At 46.4% G+C, this 26,064-nt stretch overlaps 1 protein-coding gene across 4 annotated transcripts in view; it reads right to left on the reverse strand.

Annotated features, from left to right (window-relative positions):
* The window catches only part of tcf7l1b (transcription factor 7 like 1b), a 46,201-nt gene that overhangs the window by 15,570 nt on the left and 4,567 nt on the right, over positions 1 to 26,064 (reverse strand). For all 4 annotated transcript variants that reach the window (XM_031570238.2, XM_031570239.2, XM_012830430.3 and 1 more), the window contains exon 4: positions 682 to 765. In XM_031570238.2, coding sequence (XP_031426098.1) covers positions 682 to 765 — 84 coding nt within the window. The remainder of the gene's footprint in view (positions 1 to 681; positions 766 to 26,064) is intronic.

The following is a 26,064-nucleotide window of genomic DNA, read 5'->3' on the forward strand; positions in this document are numbered from 1 at the left end:
GGGGGGGGAACAAAAACAAACAAACAAAACAAAAAAAGTCTCCACACACCAGATCCTGCGAGGTCAGTGAGTTAAAAAAAAAAAAGAAAAACCCACGCAAGCGATCACGTCTCACAGCCCAGCGAGAACCTGATTCATCAAGCTGGCTTCAACGTGTGCAAAGAGACAAGGCGTACACGCAACATTACCACTGAGGAATCTTATCAGTGGGTGTGTACAGGTCAGGGGGTGAGGGGTGAGGGTAAACATAAAGGCAATGCACGTCATTTAAGAGATCTGATTTGTCCACTTGCTGAAGGTGATAAGAGTATACATATTCATCTCCGCAGTCTGTAATTGAAATCTCTATGGGCTCCTCACTAAGGTAGGCCGCAGAAGGTACTGACTACATAAGGGCCATAAGGGTTTTTTTGGTCAGTGTATCGAGCAAAAACAGGCAATGGAAACCTGCAGAGTTTTCAAACTTTGTACTCAACAAACAGGTCACCCAAACATGTCATAATGACATGTAATCGAAATGATTTTCATTTTTTGTAAATGTTTACCCTTGTCTCACAGATGGTTTTCACCGAGCAGTGACCCAGACTGTGTGTTGGTGAGCGCATGGCTCAGTAAACTGAGGAACACTGGTTGCATGTGTTGGTGAGGGTCCTGTGCTGGATTGAGGGATAGGTTACTCACCAGGTGTCCTGGAGTGGGTGATCGGGAGTCTTTGAGGGACGCTGTTCCTGGGACGTCCAGAAGAGGCCATTTCATTGGCAGGTACTGCAGGAAAAATATATAAAAAAAGAGAGACTTAGACACAGAACTCAGACAACCTTAACAGAGAAACATGCTGCGAAATATAAGTTTAACACATGAAGATGAAGTAGGACTGTGGAGAGATGCGGAAAGATCTTTCACAGATAAGAAATGTGCACACTTCAAATGTGCAGGTCCGAGTCATGACATATCAAACTGGAAAATTCCCTTTCAATGAAAGTCAGACCGTTTCATGAGTCTACCAAACAGGGCCAGCATATGGATTTCACAGTGAATGGAGGATTCAGACAGATTTAAATTGTGTTTTAAGTGTGGAGACTCAATTTTTCTCAAATAACATTTGGTTAAAACAATTCCCAGCAAAACTTCATAAATATCAGCACGAGCACCAGATGAGACTTATAATTATGACAAGCACCTGTGTGTGTGTGTGTGTGTGTGTGTGTGTGTGTGTGTGTGTGTGTGTGTGTGTGTGTGTGTGTGTAAATGATGCATTTGGGGATGGAATAAGAGGAGTAACAGAAGTGTGAAATCAGGGGTTTGTCGGGGAATGTGTTTCTACAAGAGTCCAGCTGTGGGCGCCCATCCACTGAGAGGTGGGGAGGGCTAAGTGGTGTGTGTGTGTGTGTGTGTGTGTGTGTGTGTGTGTGTATATGTGTGTGAGTGAAAGAGAGAGAGAGTGCGTAAGTGAGCGCATGTGCGTGTCTGTAAGCGAGCGAGACAGAAACAAAATGAGCGTGAGATAGCAAGTGTATAAGTGAGAAGGAGACAGAGAATGTATACCAGTGGAGCAATAGCAGGTGTGTGTGTGTGTGTGTGTGTGTGTGTGTGTGTGTGTGTGTGTGTGTGTGTGTGTGTGTGTGTGTGTGTGTGAAAAAGAGTGTGACAGAAAACATACATTCGTGAGAGTGTATATAAGGGGGACAAGGGCTAATGGGGGCAAACAGCTGAAAGGAAGTCTCATCCAGCAGGAAAAATGGGGATGGCCAAGACTGTGTGTGTGTGTGTGTGTGTGTGTGTGTGTGTGTGTGTGTGTGTGTCCGTTTTTTACAAGTCTATCCCTTCCTGCAAATCCGAGTCACGTCACCTGTACTACCTGTAAAACAAGCAAGAGCATTTGCTTCCTGACGACTTGGCTTAACTTGTCAACTGATACATGCATCAGACGACTTGCAAGGCAACCTGGGGTATGCTATCTAAGCTCTGCACTAGTCTAAACCAGTCTGAAACTCCACTCAATATGAACGTATAGGATAGCACATGGCTGAGCCGTGGAGAGGCTGCTGTGTTCAGGACTCTTGCCATCTGGTTTGTCCATCATGTTCAACCACCGGATACGGGAGATTTTCAGACGCACTGTGGGCATTTTACCCTCAGGATTTGAAAACTAACCAAATGGCTTCCTTTTCTGCTCCAGCGAGTGGAGCCCCCCCTGGTCTCAGGCACGGCCTCATTTCCAGGCAGGTTTATGTTGGGCACGGTGCAGTAGTTTTCGCTGAGTGGACGGATATGGAGATCACGCCCTTCACGGAGACTAAAAACTAAGCTACTCATACCGACAGCGCTGGGAAAGCATGGGGGGAGGGGGGGGCTGGGCACCAACGCCACTGAGGCAAAGAACGGTTGGGTGGCTGACTGGCCGGTTGGGTGGCTGACTGGCTGGCTGGCTGGGTGGGTGGGTGTGCCCGAGCTCAGGCAAAGACTGAGTTCCACTGTCTCTCTCTTGCTCGTTCATGTCGGTGACTAATTTGGTCCACCTGCGGAACTGGCTCTCATTATAGAACACTACGGCAATCTCTCGTGTAGCCTGGCGGTCGGTCCGATTCAGAATTCATTTCCTGAACCCCCACATCCACAGTCTACAAACAAGCGGACACCCCACCCCACCCCACCCCCCCACCCCCCCGCTCCCAATAAAAAAAATGACAAACACACCACTCACACACACACCAAAAAACATAACCCCACAAAAACCAAATGCTCCAGCTTCAAAAAAAAAACAACCCCAGTGGTAAACACACAGAGGCCCAGTCCAATCTCACAGCCATCCAGCTCATTCACATGCCTCAAATCACAGGAGAGCTCTTATTTCATTTGGAAAAACAGCCTAATTGTAACTCCTATAAAGTAAGCGCTCGCGTTCGCTGCCACCTTGGCCGATTCATGCTTCCAGGAAAACCCAGCATATGGCTCCAGCGAGGCCATAGTTCATGTGTGTAGGACATGCTCCCCACGCCCTGGATAAATAACGCGTAACCACATTATTACCTCCCAGACGGATTGCGGCCAAATCATAACATAATCTCCATTTGTGATATTTACCGACATATATTTCTACACGTGTAGTTTTAAGATATGAGAAAATATGAGATTTTTAAAGTCAAACCAAATCAAAAGCTGTTAAATGCCGTTTAGACGAAAACCCTACTGTCCCCCACAAACACACACAACAGCACATCCTGAGGATGACAGGGCTCCCACTGGAAGGTCACCCTGTCCGCTGCACACTACTACGACTCGGCTCGCGGGAAGGAAGTTTGGAAGGCCACAGGTTAAAAATGGACAAGAGAGGGAGAGGAAAAGCAAAGAGGAGAGTGAATTGGGAGAAAGAATGGAGAAAAAAGGAAAGAGTGAAAGAGAGAGGGGGAGAGAGAGAGAGAGGGAGAGAGAGAAGACTATGTAAGACAGTGAGGGGGGGGGGGGGGGGGGGTGGTTATATTTTCAGGAATGGGCTGTGTGGGAGTGGGGTGAGGGTATTGTTTCCTAGCAGTTGGGGGGCCACCGGACCTCTATAGGAGAGTGCGGAAGGGCCAAGGAGGGGATAGGAGGAGGTGGAGGTTTGGGGTGAAGGGAGGTATGTGTGTGTGTGTGTGTGTGTGTGTGTGTGTGTGTGTGTGTGTGTGTGTATGTGTGTGTGTGTGTGTATGTGTGTGTGTGTACGGAGGGGGGGGTTGCAGAAGCGAGCCTTCCAGCCTAAAGACAGGAAATGCTTGGGATTGACATCAACTCTCTTCCCACTCTCCCACTCTCCCACTCTCCCCCCCATCCTCTCTCCCCCTGCGGCTGAGTGCTAAATCACAGGGTCCTCCTGACTGATGGGGCCTCCGCCAGCTCCGCCAGCTCCGCCAGCTCCGCAACCGTCAGCAGAGAGGAGCGGAGAGGACTGGAGTGGTGCGGGGCCACTAGTGCTGTCCTACAGGCCCATGGGGCTCGGCTGAGAGCTGGGGCCACTCTGGTGATCGCCCTAATGAAGGCTGTCTTCTATGGCAGCGAACGGCAGAAAAGAGTGGCAAGGGGAAAAAAGAAGAAAAGAAGAAACACACACACACACACACACACACACATCGCAAAAACAGTCCCCATCTCTCCCTGTCTAATCTGTGTCAATCACTGAGTACCTCCACGGCGCTGTGCAGCTTCCAGGTCTCCCCCCTCTCTCTTCCACCCCTTCTGCCTCAACCCCCCTCAACACACACACACACACACACACACGCACACACGCGCCCGCGCTCGCACGTACACGCAACACACTCCTGGCAGGACTCAGAACATGCCCTGGGGCACTTCAACACCGACTTCTCCTTCTAATTGCCATTCTGCTCGGCAGATATCCATTTTAAAGACATCCAGATATCATCACACCACTCTCCTTGCCTGTCCCGCCTCCATACTGCACACATTATAGACAGTCAACTGTCCCTTTCTCTCTCACTCACTCTCTCTTTTTTTTACCCTCTTTCTCTCTCTCAGCATTGTGCCGAGCCGACCCTGTGACAGAGCGTGGGCTATGATGCAAGATACATGTTGAACTGATTGCTGAAAGCACTGACAAAACACACTGGCTGCTGCCCATCACCAAATGTTTGAGTTGTTGACAAACTCTGTCTGGAGACTGTGGCTACATTCGATGTCCGGCTTTCAGAAGAAAAAAAAAAAAAGGTGCTGGACAACTCATAACCAATGCAACTGTCTGTATATCTGGCGCCCACATGAGTGTGTGTGCATGCCTGGACATCGTCTCGAAGCACGGAAACTCACATTCTGTCAAGCAGGAGGTGCATTTCCTTAAAGTGCTGTTAAACAACTACCATCATTAAATGAGAGAGAGAGTACCATTTTGAAGACTCTGTCTCCACGGTTACCACGGTTGTTGCTCAATGACCCTTCAGGGAAACACAGAACAGCGCCGTTTGTTTTTCACTTATTCCTGTACCTCCTGGTTAAGATTTGGGGTTTAATTTGTTTCAGTAAATAGCCCCTTTTAGCATCATATTTTCTTTCTTTCTTCCAACTTCTATAATCACAACAGCCCCAGCTGGGCTTCGGCCCCCTTACAATTTGAGTGGTCTCCAGAACACGAAGACAGACGAACTGGCTTTGTGGTCAGAATGACTCTCCTGTCTGTCTGCCTGTCTGCCTGTCTGCCTGTCCGTCTGTCCGTCTGTCTGTCTGTCTGTCTTTGGGCTGGTCCAACGTGCCGACCCGAGCCAACCGGCAATCCCCTGGACAGGGAGTCTCATTCCCGTGGGGTAGTGCAGAGGTTGTAGCCATCCGAGACGCTCCGAGCTAAAGGAGCTTTCACAACAGCGCCCATGTTTTTTAAGGTGTTTACACTGACGGGAGATTGGAAACACACACCCACACACACACAAACTCAATTCGGCAATTATGTTTTACAGTACACTTCGGGCGCTCCTGTAATGTATTGCAGGTGCCCTTAACTTCATTTTGAAAGGAACTCCAAGAGGGCTGGCATAGCTCTGGACCCACAGTGAGGAGACTATATTTCCCTTTCAGTGCTCTACAATGTGATCTGTACCATATTGCCAACAATTACTACCTCAGGGCGATAACTACAGATATACAAAACTGAAACGTTATTGTCCTGTTGTATTTGTCCATTTTAAAAACGGTTTATCATTTTAGAAAATTATAAGGATCTGCAACTGTTTAAATGTCTCAATCCATTACATTGTGCAATTTCTCTGCAAACACCAGAGCATAAAAAGTGCATCGAATGGTAGTTTCCGTTATCTATCAGCATGTGTGGCTGTTGGATAGGTAGCTTGTCATCACTCAGATATGCCTGCTGGCCTTCTGGAAGTTGAGCCATGTAAACAAATTTAACAGAAGAGAGCACAGCACATACGCTCTCACGGGTTAGGGTAAGGGTCAGGTCATTTGGGTTGTCAGTGGACATAGATGATTTCACCTACTGACTACTGATTTCTCCCACAGTACACATATATGTTAATGCACAGAGTCTATGAACAGTGAGCCACAGCGGGCAAAAAAGGCTTACACTTACATCGAACGCTACACACTCACATCGAACGCTACAATTTCACACTTCATTTAGCCTTTTCTTGCCTATTCGTAGCAGCCTACATTATCTTTCCCAAGTTATAAACTAGGCTGCCGAGGACAAACTCATCCCCTCAAAAATAAATAAATAAATCTTTGTGATCCATTTTACACCCCTCTAATTGTCTTCCAACTCCCCGCGCCACCAGCACCCCCCGAATGAGACATCAGTGGAAGCGGTTTGCCTAATGAGGGGGGGGCGCAGATGCCACAAAAGGTGGCAGCGTCTCCCCCAACCCCGAGTTATTCCAGTCTGAGTCCAGGCCTCCTTTGGTTTGTCGAACAGAGAGAATACGGCATATGCTCTGGGGCCTGTGTCCTTGCCAGTGTTTTGGGTCTAATTGTTTCACTGGAGCTGCTTTCATGGAGATGGAGAGATGGAGAGGGGGAGAGAGAGAGAGAGAAAAAGAGAGAGAGAGAGAAAGAGAGAGAGAGAGAGAGAGAGAGAGAGAGTCTGGGGCATGAGTGTCTTTGTCGTAGGAGTCGGCGTGCGCGTGTTTGTGTGTGCCAGGCAGAAGAGTGGCATCGGAGACGGGCAGATGTGAGCACATTTGTTGTTGGTAGCCGAGCGGTGGCGCTGCCAACAAAGAGGACCGAAAATACACTCCCCCCTCCTCTCTCTAAAAAAAAAGTCTCTAAAAAGTAAAAAAAAAAAAAAAAAAAAACTTTTTTTACTCTCTTCGAGAAAAAAAGAAAACTTTGAAAATGACATACTTTCATTTGGATAACAGTCCCATGGCACAGTGAGCTGAGTTTTGACATTATGAAAATGACAGTAATGATGTGCAGCGCTCCGGGAAAAAAAATATATAAGGTCGGTGTCAGAAAACAGCTACTGAATACAAGTGATGAGCAGGCATCAGTTCAAGCTACAGAATGCAATATAATTTCACTAGTTGCACAAAAGTAACGAGATCCATAAAACAGGTTAACACGTAGACCTATAGAGAACACCCACCCACACACTCTCTCTCGCTCACACACACACACACACACACAGACACACAGACACAGACACTACCCAGGAGATAATGTCAATCACCCCTGAAAGCATGTACCCTATCCCTCCTCTTTGTTTTCTTACCCCACCCCCACCCGGCTTTGTGAAATGAAAAGGGCCACACTGCTTGCAGCAGGTTTAGGTGCTAATGACCCCCCCCCCCTTAAAGAGTAGCCTCAGATAATGGACCCGTCAGTCAGTCTCCACATGCCCTAGCCTTTGTTCGAGTAAATCACCTGCTTATGCGAGCCATTGGCACCTCGTGTTGATCTATGCAAGACACACACAGACATAGGCCGTTCGACAGCCCGCACACAATGGGGGAATGAGAAAGTCTCCACCTAGTTTGAATTGGGTGCCATTGTTTGTGTGTATTGTGGGGCAATTAAGACAATTAAAGGACACAATTCTTAAGCAAACGACAGACTACCCCAAAGTGCTAATTCGATTTTAATTGGCAGGGGAAAGGCAATCTGTGTTTTTTGACTGAGTCAGGAGACTGCATTCCTGTAAAACAGCCATAGGCTACAGAATCATACAATGCATTGAGTCTAGAGTATAAAAGAAAATGGCAAACCAGTTCTGCTGCAAACTGCACACCACTCTGTGTCATGTCTCTCATCCTTTTAGCAATCACAGGCTAATCCAGCTATGTTCCCATCAGTCAAAGCGGTCACACATTAGCATGTCTAGTCAAGACGCAGGTATGTTTGCTTTGGATGGGCAAACTGTTTACACCAAAGCTTGACTAAAATCCAAATGAGGTTTTCTTTGCCTTTAGTACACAGGCAAAGGAAAAGGCTCCTCTATGATGGGAAGCAGATATTTTTTTCCCCCCAAGAGTAGTTGTGGATACAATCGTCTGTACGAGCAGATGATATATATGTTTGTCGAAATATAAAAATACCAGGTTTCCAAAACAAACATTTCACCTCCTTACAAAATATGTCATAAGCAAGGGAGGGTTGTATCTCTTTTCCATGTGAACTCGACACACAGGTGTCAACAGCGAAAACAGAAGCACATTTTCATGCTGTTGATTCTTCAGTGTGTGCCAAAAGACATTTTTGGTCAAAAGAGCATCATGATACAATTCTGGCCACAACCCCATGACCCATCTATTGAACAATCCAACTGTCTTGTTCTGTGTCAAGGAGCAATGCAGTCTCGAGGAAACACAAGTTACTCATCCTAAACAACGGCTCGTTTTCGATAGCACAACGCAACGGGTTATGTCACCCGATCGCCAAAGTGTTTGCCTTCGTGAGCTTCGTGAAAAATGCCCCCTGCCTTTAAAACAACAACCTCTCGACAGACCTGTGGTCCCACCCACCAGGTTTGACATGGGGGGGGTTAAACGCAGCCCGTCTCGACTCCTGGGCTAACCCAGGCTAGCATACAGCTAATAGACACCAGATTTCCGAGTGTCCCTTGGTGTTCGGGGGGAAGTGAAGTTAAGAGACTCTGACAGGGCTACTCCCTCCGCTCCCCAGGCCTCCATTGTGTGTTGCTCGGCCGTCTTGCTTGCTCATTCAGGGCCTGTCAAAAAAAAAAGAAACGGTCAAAGGTCACCTCTTCCAGAGTGCAACCGTTTCTATGCCAACACGGCCTATTAAGGCCAAGCAGCATAGGCCTCTTAACATGCTCTCGTACACAAAAGAACTATTAGCGTAAAGAGGGACTGTGAGGCAGAGAGAGATTGAGGGAGAGCGGGAGAAAAAAACAGGAAAAAAGAAAAACTAAATAAGGAAAGAAAAAAAAACAAGTAGGATTGTGTGATTTAGCTACAGAGGAGAACTGAGAGGTTTTCAAGACCCTCCACGAAATAGATGCACACTTACAGCAACAAGCAGTCCAGCTCCAGCATGGAACTTTAATTTCACCACGACTGTTAGGGTCCACTTTAGCAGATGTGTAGACATGAATTGGAGACCTTTCCCAGCAAAGCACAGTCAGAAGGCAACAAGCTCGCAGAAACCCCTCAGTGTAGCCAAAAACCTCACAATCAGTGAGACAAACACTTACACACACACACTCCAAGTCCTCTGAGAATACGAAAGGAGATAATAAACTCAAAAAACAGGGAGACCATGAACTCAACAGGGCCTGTATTCACAAAGCATTTGTTCGCTTTCTTCAACTCCCAAACTAATTGGAAACGGCAGTTTCAAACATTCAACGTTTCAATATGTTGGAATGCAAACTAGCTCCTGTCTACACAAACGTTTTCATCATACGTTTTGAAAACGGTGCAAAGATAGTCTGTGTGTGGGTAGCATATTCCATTAGAGTTTAATTTGTAGTTGGTCATATTCATTGATTTATCTATTGATTGTTCGATTAACTGCATGCCTACTCACTGGCACCGATCTGTCACTCATCAACAATAACCATTCATTGAAAGCAATTCTTGACATAAGCCATGGTAACAAGGTCTTTCTCTTATGAGTTCTCGCTTTTCCTTAGTAAAAGTTGGTCTCAACAGCTTACATAGGTTTTCAGAGAAATAATTTACTGAGAAGCCTTCAGTGCATCTTAGGAATACTCTTGTTGGTCAAATGCTTTGTCAATACGAGCCCTTGAAATACTAGTGAGCAATGCAATGCTATAAAACGATTGCCTAACGTCAGAGCCAAGACATTTAGTTAAGTAGTCCATATTGTTCACACGGAATTGTTAACGTCTTTAAGAGAAGGCTATCTTCTCTATGCAGCTCTCATGTCACAGGTGACCTTGGGCTTGCTTTAGTCCCCAAAGGCACCCACACACGACTCGAGTGCCGCACGCTGATGCTTTCCTTTGGTTCCCAATTCCTTTCTGTTTCTTTTTAGCCGAAAGAGCATGGCAGTCCAAACAATTCATATTTTCATCAATAGACGCCAATTTACCGCAAGCCAATAGCAAGTTCAGCCCTTTATGCTGTGTTCACTAAACTCGGCTGATTTGATATGCGACACCTTCACTACGTGTCCTCCGAATAGAAGCAGTGCTTCAGTACAATAAAGTCAATCACATTTACTGAAAATGTATTGAATTTGATATCAACCAGCACAAGTATGGAGATGAATGGATCTTTACAGGCTTGCTGCAAGCAGTTGATGTACAATGGTCCACTTACAAATCTCTCCTTTTCTCCAAATGTGGCCTTGATATATTTTAAGTGGCATCAATAATACTACAATATGCCTTCTAAAAGCTTGTCTATAACAAGTGGAATGTGTTTTTCAACATGTTCAGTACAGGACCATCAGCTGACTGGTTTGGGCTCAACTCAGACCTCTTTGGAACCCACTGCTGTTTACCTACCGGCCCGCGGATGCAATCATCTACCTGCCCACTCTCACCTGGACAAAGCTGGCCGCACTGTGAGGATCATGTTCTTTGTTTTCTCAAGTACCTTTAACATGTTCCAGCCTTACCTGCCGCGACGGAAACTCTAAAAAAAATACAGGTAGACACCTCCAAACCTCCTGGATTATTACCTCCCTGACAGAGACAGAGCACAGTTTGTGTGACTGAGGGGTACAGTGACTGAGCAGGTGGTTAGCTGCACAGGAGTACCGCAGGGGACTGTCCTCTCACCTTTCCCTCTCTCCCTGTATACATCAGACCTCCAATACAACTCGGAGTCCCATCATCTGCCGACATTTTTAGATTACTTTGCAGTTGTGGGGTGTCAGTGGAGGACAGGAGACTGAGTACAGGGAACTGGTGGACCACCTTATGGCATGGAGTGGGATCAACCACCTCCTCTTAAATGTGGCCTAGATGGATTTTAGGAGGACCAGGACTATCCTGGGAGAAGAGGTATATCTCGGTGGTCACCTTGACAGTGCAAATGTACAATGACTGTCTACAGGAAGGGACAGAGAAGACCCTACTTATTGAGGAAGCTTAGGTCCGCCAATATGTGCAGCAAGATGTTGCCTTTACCAGTCTGTTGTACCATGTGCAATTTTCTTTGCTGCCATCTGTTGGGACAGCAGCATCAGGGCCAGTGACCCCTAAGAAACTGAACTGAAACTGAAGCTGATAAAGAAGGCTGGCTCTGTGCTAGGGACTGTTCCGGAGCCCCTGGAGGTGGTTGTTGAGAGAGGGATGTTGCATAAACTGCTCAACGTACTGGACATCACTGCACATCCCCTGCACGACCTACTGGTCAGACTGCAGAGTGTTTTCAGTTGGAGGCTCCTTCAATGCTGTAATAAGAACTGCTACAGGAAGTTATTCCTGCCCACTGCAATAGCAAATATAATGACTCCACCTCTTTGTCGGGAGAGGAGGCTTACCCTCAGAGTAGCAATGCACATTCTACATTTCATTAGCACAGTTATTCTATTTATTGTATCTAGTAGTATAGTAGTATATAAAGTTTATTGTTTATAGTTTGTATTTTATGCAATTTATGCCAGTCAATCAATCTATCTATGGAGTAAACCAACCATGGTAGGAGAGTAGACAGACTAAGGGTCAAATAGAATGTATTTTTTTTTTCAAATATAATAAAAACATGAGAAAGTGATGACTCGTTTTTCACATGGAGTGAGGTGAAGGTAGCCACGTTGTTTGAGTCCATTTTAACGTTTTTTTTTTTTTTTCAGTTTTTCCCTCCATCGCCTGTGGTGTCTGGTTACATGTCAAACTGGCCTCTCTGGCTGTGAGCCCTTCTGCTCAGATTTAATGCTTTCACATTAACCCATACCACACACTTCTCCCCACATACAGCCCAAGTCTCTGACACACACACAGCCCAAGTCTCTGACACACACACAGCCCAAGTCTCACACACACACACACAGCCCAAGTCACACACACACACACAGCCCAAGTCACACACACACACACACACACACACACACACACACACACACACACACACACACACACACACACACACACACACGCACACACGCACACACGCACACACGCACACACGCACACACGCATCACCTGACCTGAAGGGAGATGAGGCCATTTTTGTATTTGTGGGTTTCAGTCAAATGTTGGCCTTTGGCCTTATTATTAGCCGACTAACAACGGTAGAGTCACTTGCACACACATTACAATAAAGAAAAGCAGGATCCAAGATTCTCATCCCAGGCAAAAATGCTCGAACTGGAAAACAACTGAACCCCTAATTTATGGCAAGCACAGTCTAACCATATGTGACCACAGTAGGCACCCTTAAAAATGTGATGTGTGATTTGACTGGGCTCAACTGGTTATGAGGTTACCCCCGTCGACAAGGCAGCCAGCATTGCCCCCCTACTACATACCTCAGCATAGTAATCACTTGTAAACTTGGGCACCAACATACAAAATAAACCTCCCCCCCCCCCCCTTTCCCTGAAAGAGAAAATAAATATTTGCCTCCGAGTAAATTTGATCTCGAAGTACTGAGTGGCTGCCAGCTTTTTCAATAGGAGCCTTTTCGGAGCGAAGGGCACACACCGCTTTTTTTTTTCTCCTCTGCCTTTTTATACCTCTCTGCAAAGCAGCTGACAGAGGCAGAAGGGCAGGAGGCATCTTCTTCAAGGCAAAGAGGAAAGGAGGAGAGAGAGAGAGAGAGAGAGAGAGAGAGAGAGAGAGAGAGAGAGAGAGAGAGAGAGAGGAAGACAGAGAGAGACAAAAAGAGAGAGAAGGAGAGAGAGGGGAAGAGAGAGGGGTGGAAGAAGAGAGCTGTGGGTGTGTACAGGGGTAAAAAGGAAGAGGAAAAAAGGGCTAAATTAAACACATTTGTTTCTGCTTGCACATACCACAAGTCTTAAGAAAACAGAGGGCTGATTGTGTTCTCTCTGCAGCCCCCACTGACAGAGCCCACCCCGTTACCCCACCTCCTGCTCCTCTCCACTCCTCCAATGCATGTGCGTGCACACACACACACACACACACGTTCCAATGCTGCGTCAATCGCGCACACACACTTATGTATGCTCACACACTCAAAAACTCACACACAAACTTCCACCCACTGTACTACTCTGTCTGTGTGTGCATGTGAGGATGGGAGCAGATGAGCAGACACACACACACGCACACACACACACACACACACACTATTCTATTCCCCATTCTCCCTCCCGGAGACCCTCACTCAGACCCCAACCCCCCCAAACTCCCCATGCTCCTGGAGCTCCAACTGCCCCTCCCCCAGTACAGCTGCCCACAGATGCCTCCTGTGTGTGAGCGCTAGTAGCTCACGCAGAATACAAGAGAGAGAGAGAGCGAGAGAGAGCGAGAGAGAGAGCGAGAGAGAGAGAGAGAAACACTCGCCTCCTGTCAATTTTACTACTTGACATCACTCTACTAGTTCACTCTCACCCACACACACGGCTCCTGAATGATCCAAGGACGTGTATTTAGCAGATACTTTTATCCCATACAACACGGGGAAGGTGTCCATTCTATGAGCATGTTGTGTGTTTGCTGGGCCATGACCCACCCACAGTTAACACACACACACACACACACACACGTCGCCATGGAAACACATTCAAACATGGATGTCCCAGAGACTTAAAGGGCAGTTAAACACTCACATAGGCATACATGCAGAAGCTACACACACACACACACACACACACACACACACACACACACACACACACACACACACCAACAAATGCTCATCAACAGGTTTGCATCGACCTTTCCAGGTCGATGTGGCATTCAAGTGACCGACAACACGCCAAAGAAAAAGAAGAAGAAAGAAGAGAAAAAGGAAAAAGAAAAGCAGCTTCACAGGTTTGGTGTCAATCAGGGCTTCAATAGAACAAACTTGATGACTTGTTCAGCCGAAAGCAGACTGAGTCAAGGACATGCCAGCCACCCACACGCTCCCCGAAAATCTCCTCACATGCGCAGTCCTGAATTCCTGAAGCGCTTTCAGTGTTGCTTACACACATACTTACACACATACACACACAGTGAATGTCAGTCAAGTCTTTCTCTAAAGGACTGCACTAAAACGCACACAAACAAAAGTAGAAGGGAAAGAGAGAGAGAGAGAGAGAGAGAGAGAGAGAGAACAAACAATTTCCCCTCAGCACTTAAACCAACTCCGGCGCTGTGGTGCTGTGTCGCTGCACCCCCACCTCCCCACCCACCCAAACCCCACCTCTTTTTGGAGAAAGGGTCTTTAGGGAGCAGACCGAGCAGGACGAGCTGGAGGTCAGGAGGTCATCTCTCGCTTTCAGGTTCACTGAGAAGCAGCCCGAGAGCAAAACAATAGAGCATCTTCAGCCTCCCATAAAGATGCATTAGGGCCACTCCGCAGTGGCAGGCCGCTATGTGTGCGATGCTTTTCACACATCGAGAGAGAGATAGAGTGAGAGAGAGAGAGAGAAAGACAAAGACAGACAGAGATAGAGTGAGAGGGAGATAGAGAGCGAGAGAGACAGAGACAGATTGAAATATAGAGAGGAAAGGAGAGGAGGTCAGGAACGAATTGGAGGAGTGCCTCTGGTCGAGTTATGAAGCTAATGTTTTCCCAGTTGGACAGGAAGTGCTGGGTTTCATTCATTTATTTGCTTGCGTTGACCTGGACAGGGCTTCCCCTAATAAAAACTGATAGGTTAGACCACCCTAGGGGGGGTGGGGCCGGAGTGGGGTCATTTTCTCCCCAGCGCTTTAGATTTCTGCCATTGTGAACAGCAGAGAGAAAGTAGGCCCTTATTAAGGACCCATTTCATTAACTGTTCATAGTAACATCAAAAGGGAAATAATACCTTGATTGATACAATTTGTTTGTCAACATTTTCATATGGAACTGCCTAGATTACACACCAGACATAATTATAAATCGGAATAATATCTGTCAAATGACTGATTACTGCTTTACGTACACCGTACAGAGTAATCTGATGGAGGAACAGTGAGTCCAGGTTCAAGATGGCTGCCACTACAGTTTACAGGTATGCCTATGTAATGCACTTCTCAGCCATACGAAAGACCACCAGAGATCAAATTGGGAAGTTTATTTGAGATGACACAACCACTTACACTGCACTTTCAGCATGGAGTAAGTGACATACTAGTGGATGGCCAATGGGTTCCATCACTTATTAGATCATTATTTGCATTAGCTGTGGGAGTACCATGAACACTATGCAAAATCCAGACCAAACGTGTCTTCAGTGGGGGGAAAAAACTAAACATAATTGGATGTTTAGTCTAACATACTCTTATATAGGCACTTCACTTCACGTCACTTCACTTAAGATTTTTAAAATAGCAACTGTTTACTTAGTGACTAGTCTAGTGTAGACATTGAATCCATGCAAACTGCATAATTCCAGCATGTCTTTGTTGGGGGTCGACTGAGTGAGGATAACGAGGGCGTCACTGTTACTCATGCATCATAAACTAGCATGGGTATTACCTCACCTGGACAGCAGCCTGACTGGCCCATAAAACCGCCCAGCGATGGCCCATTACCTCATCCGCGAGTAAAGAAGAATTTTAAGGTGAACGTGATGGGAGGCCTCAGACCCACTTTAAAAACAATGGAGACTAAACCCCCCCCCCCCCCCCCCCAAGGAAGGCCCCTGATCATTCAGGGCTCAGAGCATGGAGGAATTCTGAGGGCAATATTCTACTTCTGCAACAGGAGTCCCGATCGACTAGATCGAATACAAGCACAACTAGAGCAAAGACTCCTTCAAAAATGCTATCAGAGCTCAACTCTTTCTTTCTTTTTTTTAATCACTATGAAAGCCACAGAAAGAAAACCACCATACCTTCAAGTCAGTAAATTCCACACTAATACCCAAATCTCTCCCTCCACCCATCAACAACACACTCTTTCCAACTCTTAACTGCTCTCGCCTGCAAACAATTACAGATGGCCCAGGCACCGCGTATGTGTCAGAAAGTGAGAGAGAGAGAGAGAGAGAGAGAGAGAGAGCGAGAGAGAAAGAGAATGAGTGTGTGTGCTGAAGTAGAAGGGGGGGGGTGAAAAAGGGAGAGAGAAGCTTGGTGCACAATTACAGGAGGGATTTATGGTCTGAGAAACAATTTATAAATCACAGCGCCTGAGCTAATACGATCCAGATTGCTCCGCATGCAGCTGCAATTTTGAGGCTGCGTGAAACGGCATAATAAACTTGACTTCAGGACATCTGGGGAGGGGAAGAGTGGGTGGGGGGTACAGTTTTTTTAAACAGGGGGGGGTGGCAGACTGGAGTGTGTGAGAGAGAGAGAGAGAGAGAGAGAGAGAGAGAGAGAGAGAAAGGGAAAGAAAAAGTAGGACTGAGAGGGTGGGGTTCTGGCAAACACCCTCGTGGTGCTTTAAGAGACAATACCACGTTAAGTGACTCCGAGCTACTCTGTCAAGGCTGGAAGTTCACATGGACCAAAAAAAAATAAAAAATAAAGAAGAAGAAGAAAAAAAAAACGGGGCCACATTTTCATCATGCCCCAGAGTGGAGGTCGTAAGTTCCCAATGTCAAAAAGAATGACACGTTTCACCAGAAATCCAAAGCAGATTAGACTTTTAAATGACGGCCTATGCTGATGCTATGATATAATGGCAGGCGTTTGACTCAGGCAATTCAGCACACAGAGACGACAAAAGCTTAGCCTCTTGCCTGCTCTCCACACAGACACATTCGCTTACTTCCAAAAATAACATTATATGTTCGTATAACTGTGAGGGGAAAACAACTTTTTCATGCCATTTCACAGAGATTTGGAACCTGTCATACCCCACTTCCATGCAATGAATTAATAGAGTGAGTGAGCAACACCCTCCCCCCCTCCCCCTTCCACCTCAGTTAACTACAAGCTTTAGGGATCCCACTCAGTCCACTGGCCCTGAACCTTGACCTCTGACCCTTCACTCCAGGGAGTAAACAAAGCTCTGAATGATGTTTAGGGAAAGAAAAAAAAAAGAAAAATATCAGGACGTTATCAGGCAGAGTGTGTCTGGATTGGCATGAAACGAACCATTAGCTCCAGTGGAGGGGTTTCAAACATTGGTTGGCCTTTTAATTGCTCAGGGTCTGGTGTGAAAGAGAGAAAGCGAAAGAAAAAAAAAAAAAAAAAAAAAAGAGAGAGGCGCAAGAGCTGAACAAATATATCACCAATCCAGCGACTTATTTGAGGTCAAAGTCTTATGTCATTTAATCGCATTTATTGGCCAACACCTCTGCATTAGCTAAAGGAACTGGGGAGAGGGGGGGGGAAGAAATAACAGCAAATGAGTTACTTCATCTGTCTGACAACCATCACCACTCTGATTAGCCACCCAGAGAGAAAGAGAGAGACAGTGAAAGAGCAAATGAGATGGGAGACAGATAGAGCGCGTTGAATTTCCTGAAAGACGCAGCTAATGCATGTTTAACAAGAGCGTTTACTAAGCCGCTGCTAATATGAATAAAAAATGTTGAGGCCTGAGAGTCAATGGAGTCGTTCTTGACCGAGCACCACCAACAAGCCCAGCAGGCACAGTTTTAACCGCACTCTACAGCCTTCACTCTTTTTGTTAAATATTGATGGTATTTATTTAAAATGTGTATGACTGCAAACAATCTATTAAAAACAAAAACAAAAAGAAGACGGTTTGAACTACAACAAGAAAGAGGCACCTATATCTTAGAGGGCACAGAGAGGCAAATGTTTATCTGTAACGGCGACGCAACTTTACGAAGAAAAGACAAAGAAAAGACGACATGGGAAGGGGGGGGGGGGGCAGTATTTAAATCAGCCGAGGGCACCCAGTCCTCCAGTGGCTCAGCTGTGCGACTCTAAGCCGTTGCCCCGGCCTCTTTGTGTCCTGCCTTTCAGGCCCGTCTGAGGCACTGAAAGACCCTATTCATCGGGCCCCGCTCTTCCCCCTGCCAACGCACCCATACAGCCTCGCCGGACTCGGCCCTTCGTGGCTTTAGAGCCTCACAACCCCCAAACCCCCCACAACCAACCAACCAACCACCCCTCTATCCCTTTTCACACGAGAAGCAGGCCTGCCCCCCAGCATGCCTGCCTGCCTGCCTGCCTGCACGCTCACTCGCGGAGGGGGCCGCACAAAAAAGCCCGCGAGGCCAGCTCTGCAGCAGGCTTCATTAGGGGGGCGGGCGCCCCACACACCCTGCAAGCCCCCGCTTCCCCCAAACTCCCCCTTAACAAAAAAAAGTCCCTCTCTCAGTCCTCTTTTGGGTCTATTCTGGCTGGATTTTTTTTTCTGGTTCCCAAACGTGCATGAGGGATTATTCTAATTTGAAGACACAGGGGTGTGGAATTGCTTGGCATTGCGTCCAAGTGTGCCTGGCCATTATTGAACCTGCCCGATCACCAAGATCCTACGTAGAGAATATAATGCGGGATAAAAACAGGTTTACACTAGAGCAGGATAACTGTAAGGAATATGTTGTGTGACAGAATTGGGAAGTAAACATTTTTTTTTTTAATAAGGTTACAAATTTTCTTTAAAATAAAGACGCTGAAGAAAAGTTCAGATAAAAATATAGTTCTTTATATTTGATTTCTGTGTATTGAAATAAGGTTGATCAGTGCAAAATACAATAAAAAGGGGCTGTGTTGTAACCCGCTATTACGGTGAGTGTGCACTGATGGGTGAGCCATCACCGGTCCTGACACCGGTTTAAACACACCTCTATCAACTGATGCACACACTTCACACAAATTTGTCTGTTAGTTTTAAATGTTCAGAAGATCCATACCGTGTCAATAATGATGTTTATCATCACATGTTTTAAAGAGGGGAAGCAGACACATCTTGAGACGGGGGTTTTCCCATCCCACTAACACAGGCACGCTCCCTTCAGTAACCCAGAAAACAATCAGCCCCTACATCTAGCATTAGCTCATCAAAACCGGAGGCAGGTGAAGATAAAGCTGCCATATATCGGAGATGACTTGCGTCTGTGCTTTGGAACCGTAATTAAATCTGATGCTCGGGTAGAACATTGTGACTCGCTAACGAGGCGAATTGGTTTAGCGTCGTGAGGTTACGCAGAGGTTGCGTTAAGGTGGGCCGCCTGGGGTGAAGCGGGCTCCGGGAGCTAGCGCACACTGAAGCTAATCCGCTGAACAACGCGCTTAGCATGACAACAACGCCCTTAGTTGTGCGAGGTCCACACTGAGGCCTCTTTGTGTTTTGCAAGATCTCCATATCCCAACAACCTCTACATGACTCTGGATTACAAATAAACTTTAAGGATTATGAACTAATGGATATTTAGGATGCCTCTGCTTGCTAACGCTGGCTAGGACGTCCATTAGGGGGCCTATTTGTTTATATGCGTCCATTACTTTTAGTAATCACTATTACAGCAAACTCTCTCTGTTAGACACTTACACAATCAACAAGGGGACAAAAAATATAAACTGGTGAGGAGAGAAACTCACTCTTGAGCCATTAGGGGGACAATCAATAAGATACTTGGTGTGTACAGAGAGAGAAATGAGAGCCCTCACACAGAGGCAGCATCAGGGTCGCACGGCGTGCCCTCAAACACAAAGACTTTAGCTAGAAATGCAGATACTGAGAGTCCAAAAGAGAAAAGAAGTTGTCTTAAAAAATAAATAGATAAATAAATAAATAAATAAATGCAGTGAGCATGCTTGTGTGTATGTGCGTTTGTGTGTATGTTTGCGTATGTGCGTATGTGCATGTGTGTGTGTGTGTGTGTGTGCGACATGCGGAGCCTTGGCCGGGAGGTTCACACTGATCTCTTACAGACCCTGGCTGCTCTTACGATACTTTGCCATGGGGATTGGTTTTGCTGAGTGAGGTTTGGACTGATTTACTACTTCCAACAAGGAGAACAGCTGTTCCTCACTCGTGTCAACCCCGCTCCATTCCGATGCAGGGAGGAAAAAAAGGAAAAAGGACAGAGAGAGAGAGATGAGCTATTCTACGTTCCGTCAAGGTTTTGGAGAATCTTATCTTTTAAGGAAAACCTTTGGCTGCTGTGCTTCTGAGGGGAGTAGGGGAAGACCAAAAAAAAAACAACAAAAAAAAAACAAAATGAGCAGCCAATAATTATCATAACTTTATCTCAGCTGAGAGCCCTATCCTGTTGCTAATGGTGAGCGCTGCCGGGGCACATGTTTTTTTAGCCCCTTTGTGACCCTTAAGAGCGAGACGATTCAGTAAATATCTGCGCGCCAAGGAATCTTGATCTGTGGGATCTGATAGCGTCCTGCAGCTCTTTTGCTCGAGCTGTAATGAGGGCCGGAGTATTCCCGTACCCAGAAGAGGAGCTACTCTGGGGCAAAAGGGGGATGGGGTGGTGGTGGCGGCTGAGGGGAGTTAAGAGGTCTGATAAGGCTGTGGAAGCCAGAGACCCCAGGCCTGGAAGGGAGCCCTTAGCTGGGATATCGCGCAAGGCGAAACAACAGGCCCTATCTCAAGCCCAGGCAGAGCTCCCACCCGACGAGAAAACCGCCACTCCATCTCAGTCTCCAACTACACCCCCCCCCCCCCCCTTAAACCTCACCCCTTCTACTCTCACCCTCCACTCACTCACTCTCTCTTTTCATTTCTCTCCTTCCCTCTCAGCTTCTCCCTCTCCCTCACTTATTCTCTCCGCTGCACAGTTCTAACTGAAACCATCTGTTTGGAATACCAGACTGATGAAACCCTGTTTGGGAGAGTTTTTTTTTTTTTTTTTTTTCACATCTCTCCCTCTGCACAATCAGGTTTTATTAGCATGGAGCGAAACACTTAGTGTATGGTTTTAGGAGAGCTGATGGTTCTTAATGTGAAATAAACCCCGAGTCTGGCCATGTGAAGGCCACACATGAGCTGAGGGGAACAGAGGGGCTCAGTTGCGGGGGGGGGGGGGGAGGTTCCCTGCCCCCTCTACCTCTAGACCCCCATCCTCCAACCCACCCCCCAATCCTCACCTCACTCATCAATCAGCTGGCAGCCTTATCATCCAGGGTTGAGATCTATTACCCAGGTCACTAGCGTCAGCCGGTGCTACCTCCACCCCTAAAATGGGAGGGGGGTGGGGGAGCTTACACAGAGGTAGCAACATGGATTCAGGATAGCACTGGGCATGATTGGCATTCGCATGACATATGAGAAGTCCTACACGCACACACCCTCAAGTCAACATACACACACGTGCGCGCACACACACACACAACCTCCACTCAACTCATTTTCTCTCACATGACAAGCTCTTTATTTTTGACATGTTGGCTGGCTGGCTGGCTGGCTGGCTGACTGGCTGGTTGGCAGGCAGGCAGGCAGCTGCATTGTCTTGCCCGGAGGGGCTGGAAGAGCGAGTCTGCATTGTTTGGCCACCACGGTCCTCCTGAGAGGCACATTCCACATAACGTGCCGCTAACGCGAGGCTTAACCCTCACCTCCACACACACACACACAACTCAAGCCAAACGTCCGCATTACAACAGGCTTAGGTCATCCAACCAATTGCCCAGTGACAGCCATGCTCTGCCCATCTGTCACTCTCCAGAGGCCTGTGGACTTGTCGGGGAGATATGCCCAGTAGAACAGGTTTGATATACGCTAGGTCAAGCTCAAAGCAAGATGAGCAAACACTTCATACCTGTATTTCAACTTTTTCTTTTCTACCACTGCTCTACTTTGCAATCGCCTTGCCAAGGTTGACTGACTTGTTTCAGTCACGACTGAGGAAGAACGGTCATCCTTCACCAAAAATTCGGAATTCTTTAATGCTCCTTAGAGAAGCGGTTATAAATGTAGACAATAGGGAAGTTTAATATGTAAACACAAAGCATTCGTGCATTTCAATGCTGGTGGTTACCTGTTTGATGGTAATGGACAATATCACTGTGGACTGTGTCATTTGAGATCAATAGCTTTCGTACTCTTATATATCTTAACACTCAACAACTACCTATTTCAAGAAGTCCTGTTGTCATCTACCATAGGTTGCAACTAACAAACTTAGACAACCTCCGCAGCAAATGAACCCGATACTGCATGCTCTGGCTCCATCCAGCCAGGCTTGGCCCTATCTGTTTACTCGAGTTTTCTAAATAATGTTTGTCAGTGTTTAAAGGGAGTTTATTTGCAGAGCTAACAGTGATTTCAGCAGGCTCCTCCTGGCAGCGCATACATGGAGCTCAGGAGAGGGAAGTCGGCCGAAAGGGGACGCAAAACTAAACTCCGCTCTGCCCGCAATAAAACATACACAACACGAGACGACTCCGATATCATCGCTTCGAAAAAAAATGTGGTTATTAAAACAAGATTATTTACAACCCTGCTAATTTTAACTTGAACCAATGGCGCCAAACATCAACTAGAGGATCCACTCAGAGGAGGAAGACTCTTTCAACGTTCGCCATGTGTACTCTCTTATATCTCGGGCAGAAGACAAATAATCATTTCGACAGCACAAGTGATCACTAATGAGCTCATCTTCGTCTATTTGTGCGTATTAATAACAACCATCTCGTAATAAAACACAAGATGGTAAAAGGTTTAGGCAAACACATCAAGAGCGAGAGACGCTTGTACCGAATCAATGTCAGGATCAGGCAGCGCCAATAAACTGATGGGGGGGAAAAAATAACATTAATGCAGAAATTCAGAAGAGAACTTCAAAGGGCTTTCATTGATGTCACAGAATGTACGAGGTCGGTGGTGGGGAGTTTGCTGAGAGATAGTGTGTGTGTGTGTGTGTGTGTGTATGTTTCCCATTCCTCAAAGGGTGCTACGGATGCTCTGGATGGGCCATACTCTTGAAGAACCAGAGAGTGCTATAAACAGAATATCTAACGGCAGAGGGGAAAGAGGGAGGGTGAGAGAGAGAGAGAGAGAGAAAAAGAGGCGTGGTGGGCAAACGAAGGATGGCAGGAGATGGATGCCAACTCCTGCTCTCCACAGAGAAAAAGACAGAGGATAGAAAGTGAAAGAGTGAATGAGAGCAAGTCAGAGAGAGAGAGAGACAGAGAAAGAGAGAGAGAGAGAGAGAGCGAGAGAGACAGAGACAGAGACAGAGACAGAGATGACAGAGACGACAGAGAAAGAGAGAGGCATGGCGATGTTTCACACTCTCAAAACCCAATCAGTCCTAAAGGATTCCAGTCCTCAAAACATCCTCACCTTCTGTCTGTCATTGAGTGTTTAAATACCAGTCTCCTAATTCACTGTACTGCCGCATCTACCGAACAATACCATGGCACAGGGACCCTTAGCTTAACAAACCAGTTGTTCTAAAGGACAGAATTCACTTCTGTTTCATCAACTGGTCTAATGTGAGACACACATTAAATGCACTAGTTAACTGAAGAAAAAGTCTGCTACTGAAAACTCCTTTGAGTAGGTCATGGCTTCCAGAAAGAGCCTTCTGACTTCTTTTACTGAACCTCTCTACAGTAATGTGGCTCTGTTAGACATTCACCGTTTTTTTTTTTTTTTTTTCACCAAGTATCACCAATACTTAAAATTAGATAAATAAAGTTACACGTGTCGTTTACACAGGCCTTAAATTAGAAATTACACCAAGTCTCTGATTTACTTAGAACAGTGTATAACGCAAACATACACAGGCGCATGAACCTATATACACAAATAGCACAGAGTTTTTGCCAAAATGAAAAAGGAGGACAATGTGGCCTCTGTGGAGAAGCAGCCATCCAGTTCCCTCCCCTCTCCACCCCTAACTCACACCTCAGCACCAGTGCACTACCGCTGGGGTGGGGAACAGGGAGCGGGGCCTGTCACTGGAGCAGCTTTGCCAGAAAAAAAAAAAAAAAAAAAAGTTCCCTTACGCATGGAGAGATTCTTTTATATTGCACGACAATACCACTGTTGACTTAAGTCAGTCTCCTAATTTTTGAAATACCAAAACGTGCAGCGGGGCGACTTCAGGCAGAGGAGGAAGAGGTGTGCCGGGCGAGTTCAGGCATCGTGGCAGCGCATTCAGCCCCGGGATCTCTCCGACGATGACTGACAGCCCAACAGGCAAGACTAAACAGTTTAGTATGCGCTTCCACCAAGGTGCATTTGTGCGTCTGTGAAAGGCCTCAAACACAGACACACACACACACACACACACTGCTGCAGTTCTTCTGGTAGTGAGTGGGGATTTAGCCCTGCACTACTGGGCCTGTTGTTCACATAGGGGCTCTTTCAATAAGTCAACATGTTGACTGAAATGCGGTGAGGATTGTTTAAACTATCGCCCTTCTGTCAAGTGCTCTAGCAGAGCCCGCCGTGCCAAGGGGGAAAAAAATAAAACAGCCCCCTGAAATAAACACAGGATCTTTAAATTGTAGCCGTACAGTATGCTGCATAGACATACCGGCAACTGGACATGTTTTCCAGAGGGGGAAATCGGACTACATGGCTGTGAGCTCGTCCACAAGACTCATGCATAGATACGACTTCCAGACCTACTCTGGTTATCGGAAAAGCACCAATAGCTATGTGTGCTACCGCAGACAGAGGCATGGCAACTCTATAGTTAGCTTGGATGTGGCTAAATGGGGTGGCTGCCACGGAAACGGTCTGAAAAAGTAGGGCTTCCACAGAGGTTTCCCAGGCCTGCTGATGAAAAGTAAATTCTGAGTTTGGAAAATGAATTCAATTCTAGAACATGTCCAACGCAAATCTATAAAAAAATCTGTCATGAACACCCACAGACAGCAATACACCGCTAACCGAAAACATTAACGTTCAATTACACAAATGACCTCCAAAAAGACAATATCCTTGCAAAATTACGAAATCACACTGTAATGAAATGCTGATGCTTTCATTCCTTCACTTTAGTGACAAGATAGACGGTCTGGTGAAAAAAATAAATAAATTATCTTCACAAAAGCCAAGACGTGAGACAGAGAGAGAGCGAGAGAGCGAGAGAGAAAGCGAGAGAGAAAAGTTTCTCCTCAAGTCCCAGTGGATTACTGAGGAATTCAGCTGTGAGCAGGCTCTAAATCAATTATGGCAAATCTGTGTGTTCGTCTCCTTTTCTCCTCTCCTTGTCCTCTTGTTTTATGGAATCTGGGCTGTGCAAAGGCCCATAAACATCTTCCATAGGCAACCCGGCCTGGGGCCCGTTCCTGGAGTGCCGCTCCATCACGGCGTCCACAGAGTGAGGCAGCATGTCCAGCAATGCACACACTGAATGCTGCCACCTCAATTGTAGCTCTTCAAAAAGCAGCCAGCCAAACGTATTATAAAAAACATAACCACTAAGGAGACTGCTAAAATAAATAATTATGCAAACGTATGCACTCCGTCAACCAAAGATCAATGTTTATCAAGATCTCACTGAGCAGGCAAGTAGGACAGTAGCGTTGCGTGTGTACAACACTGTGTGGGAAAGGGTAACGTAAACAAATCCACAGACAATTACAGGCAGCTTTGAGTTACATTTTCAAAATCAGGGCTCCAGGCGTCATCTGAAATATGTACTCGCTTCCACCAACAAGCAGACAGGCTCCTCAAGAACAACGGCAGAGTCAACAACAAAACAACGGCTCACAAGGGTTACCACTCATAAAGACTCCCACAAAGGTCATCAGTCATTCCGACTCATGCAGTCAAAAGCACAGCCTAAAACTACGCTTAACCTCTCGAGTTTGGTCTGTTTTGGGCTTCTGTGGTACAGAGATAGGGAGAGACATTGGAAAGCAATGTGGGATTTTTTTTTTTCAGCTTGGCCATGTTTACATTCCTTATTCCGATCTCACAGGTATGCCAGGCCCTGCTTCCACACAGCATATTCAACGCTTTTCCTTCTCCTCTCGTACAGGTTGGCATTTTGGGAAAAATATCAGTGTGTGTTGGTAAACATTGAATCCGAATGTTTTATTTATGCAACCTTGCTATTGTTCACCGAGGAGGACATGGTTTGTTATATTTTCCTGTCTCTCCCCCCCCACTCTCTCTCTCTCTCTCTCTCTCTCTCTCTCTCTCTCTCTCTCTCTCTCTCTCTCTCTCTCTCTCTCTCTCTCTCTCTCTCTCTCTC

Source organism: Clupea harengus, chromosome 7 (genome assembly GCF_900700415.2).
Source record: "Clupea harengus chromosome 7, Ch_v2.0.2, whole genome shotgun sequence".
Taxonomy (NCBI): Eukaryota; Metazoa; Chordata; class Actinopteri; order Clupeiformes; family Clupeidae; genus Clupea; species Clupea harengus.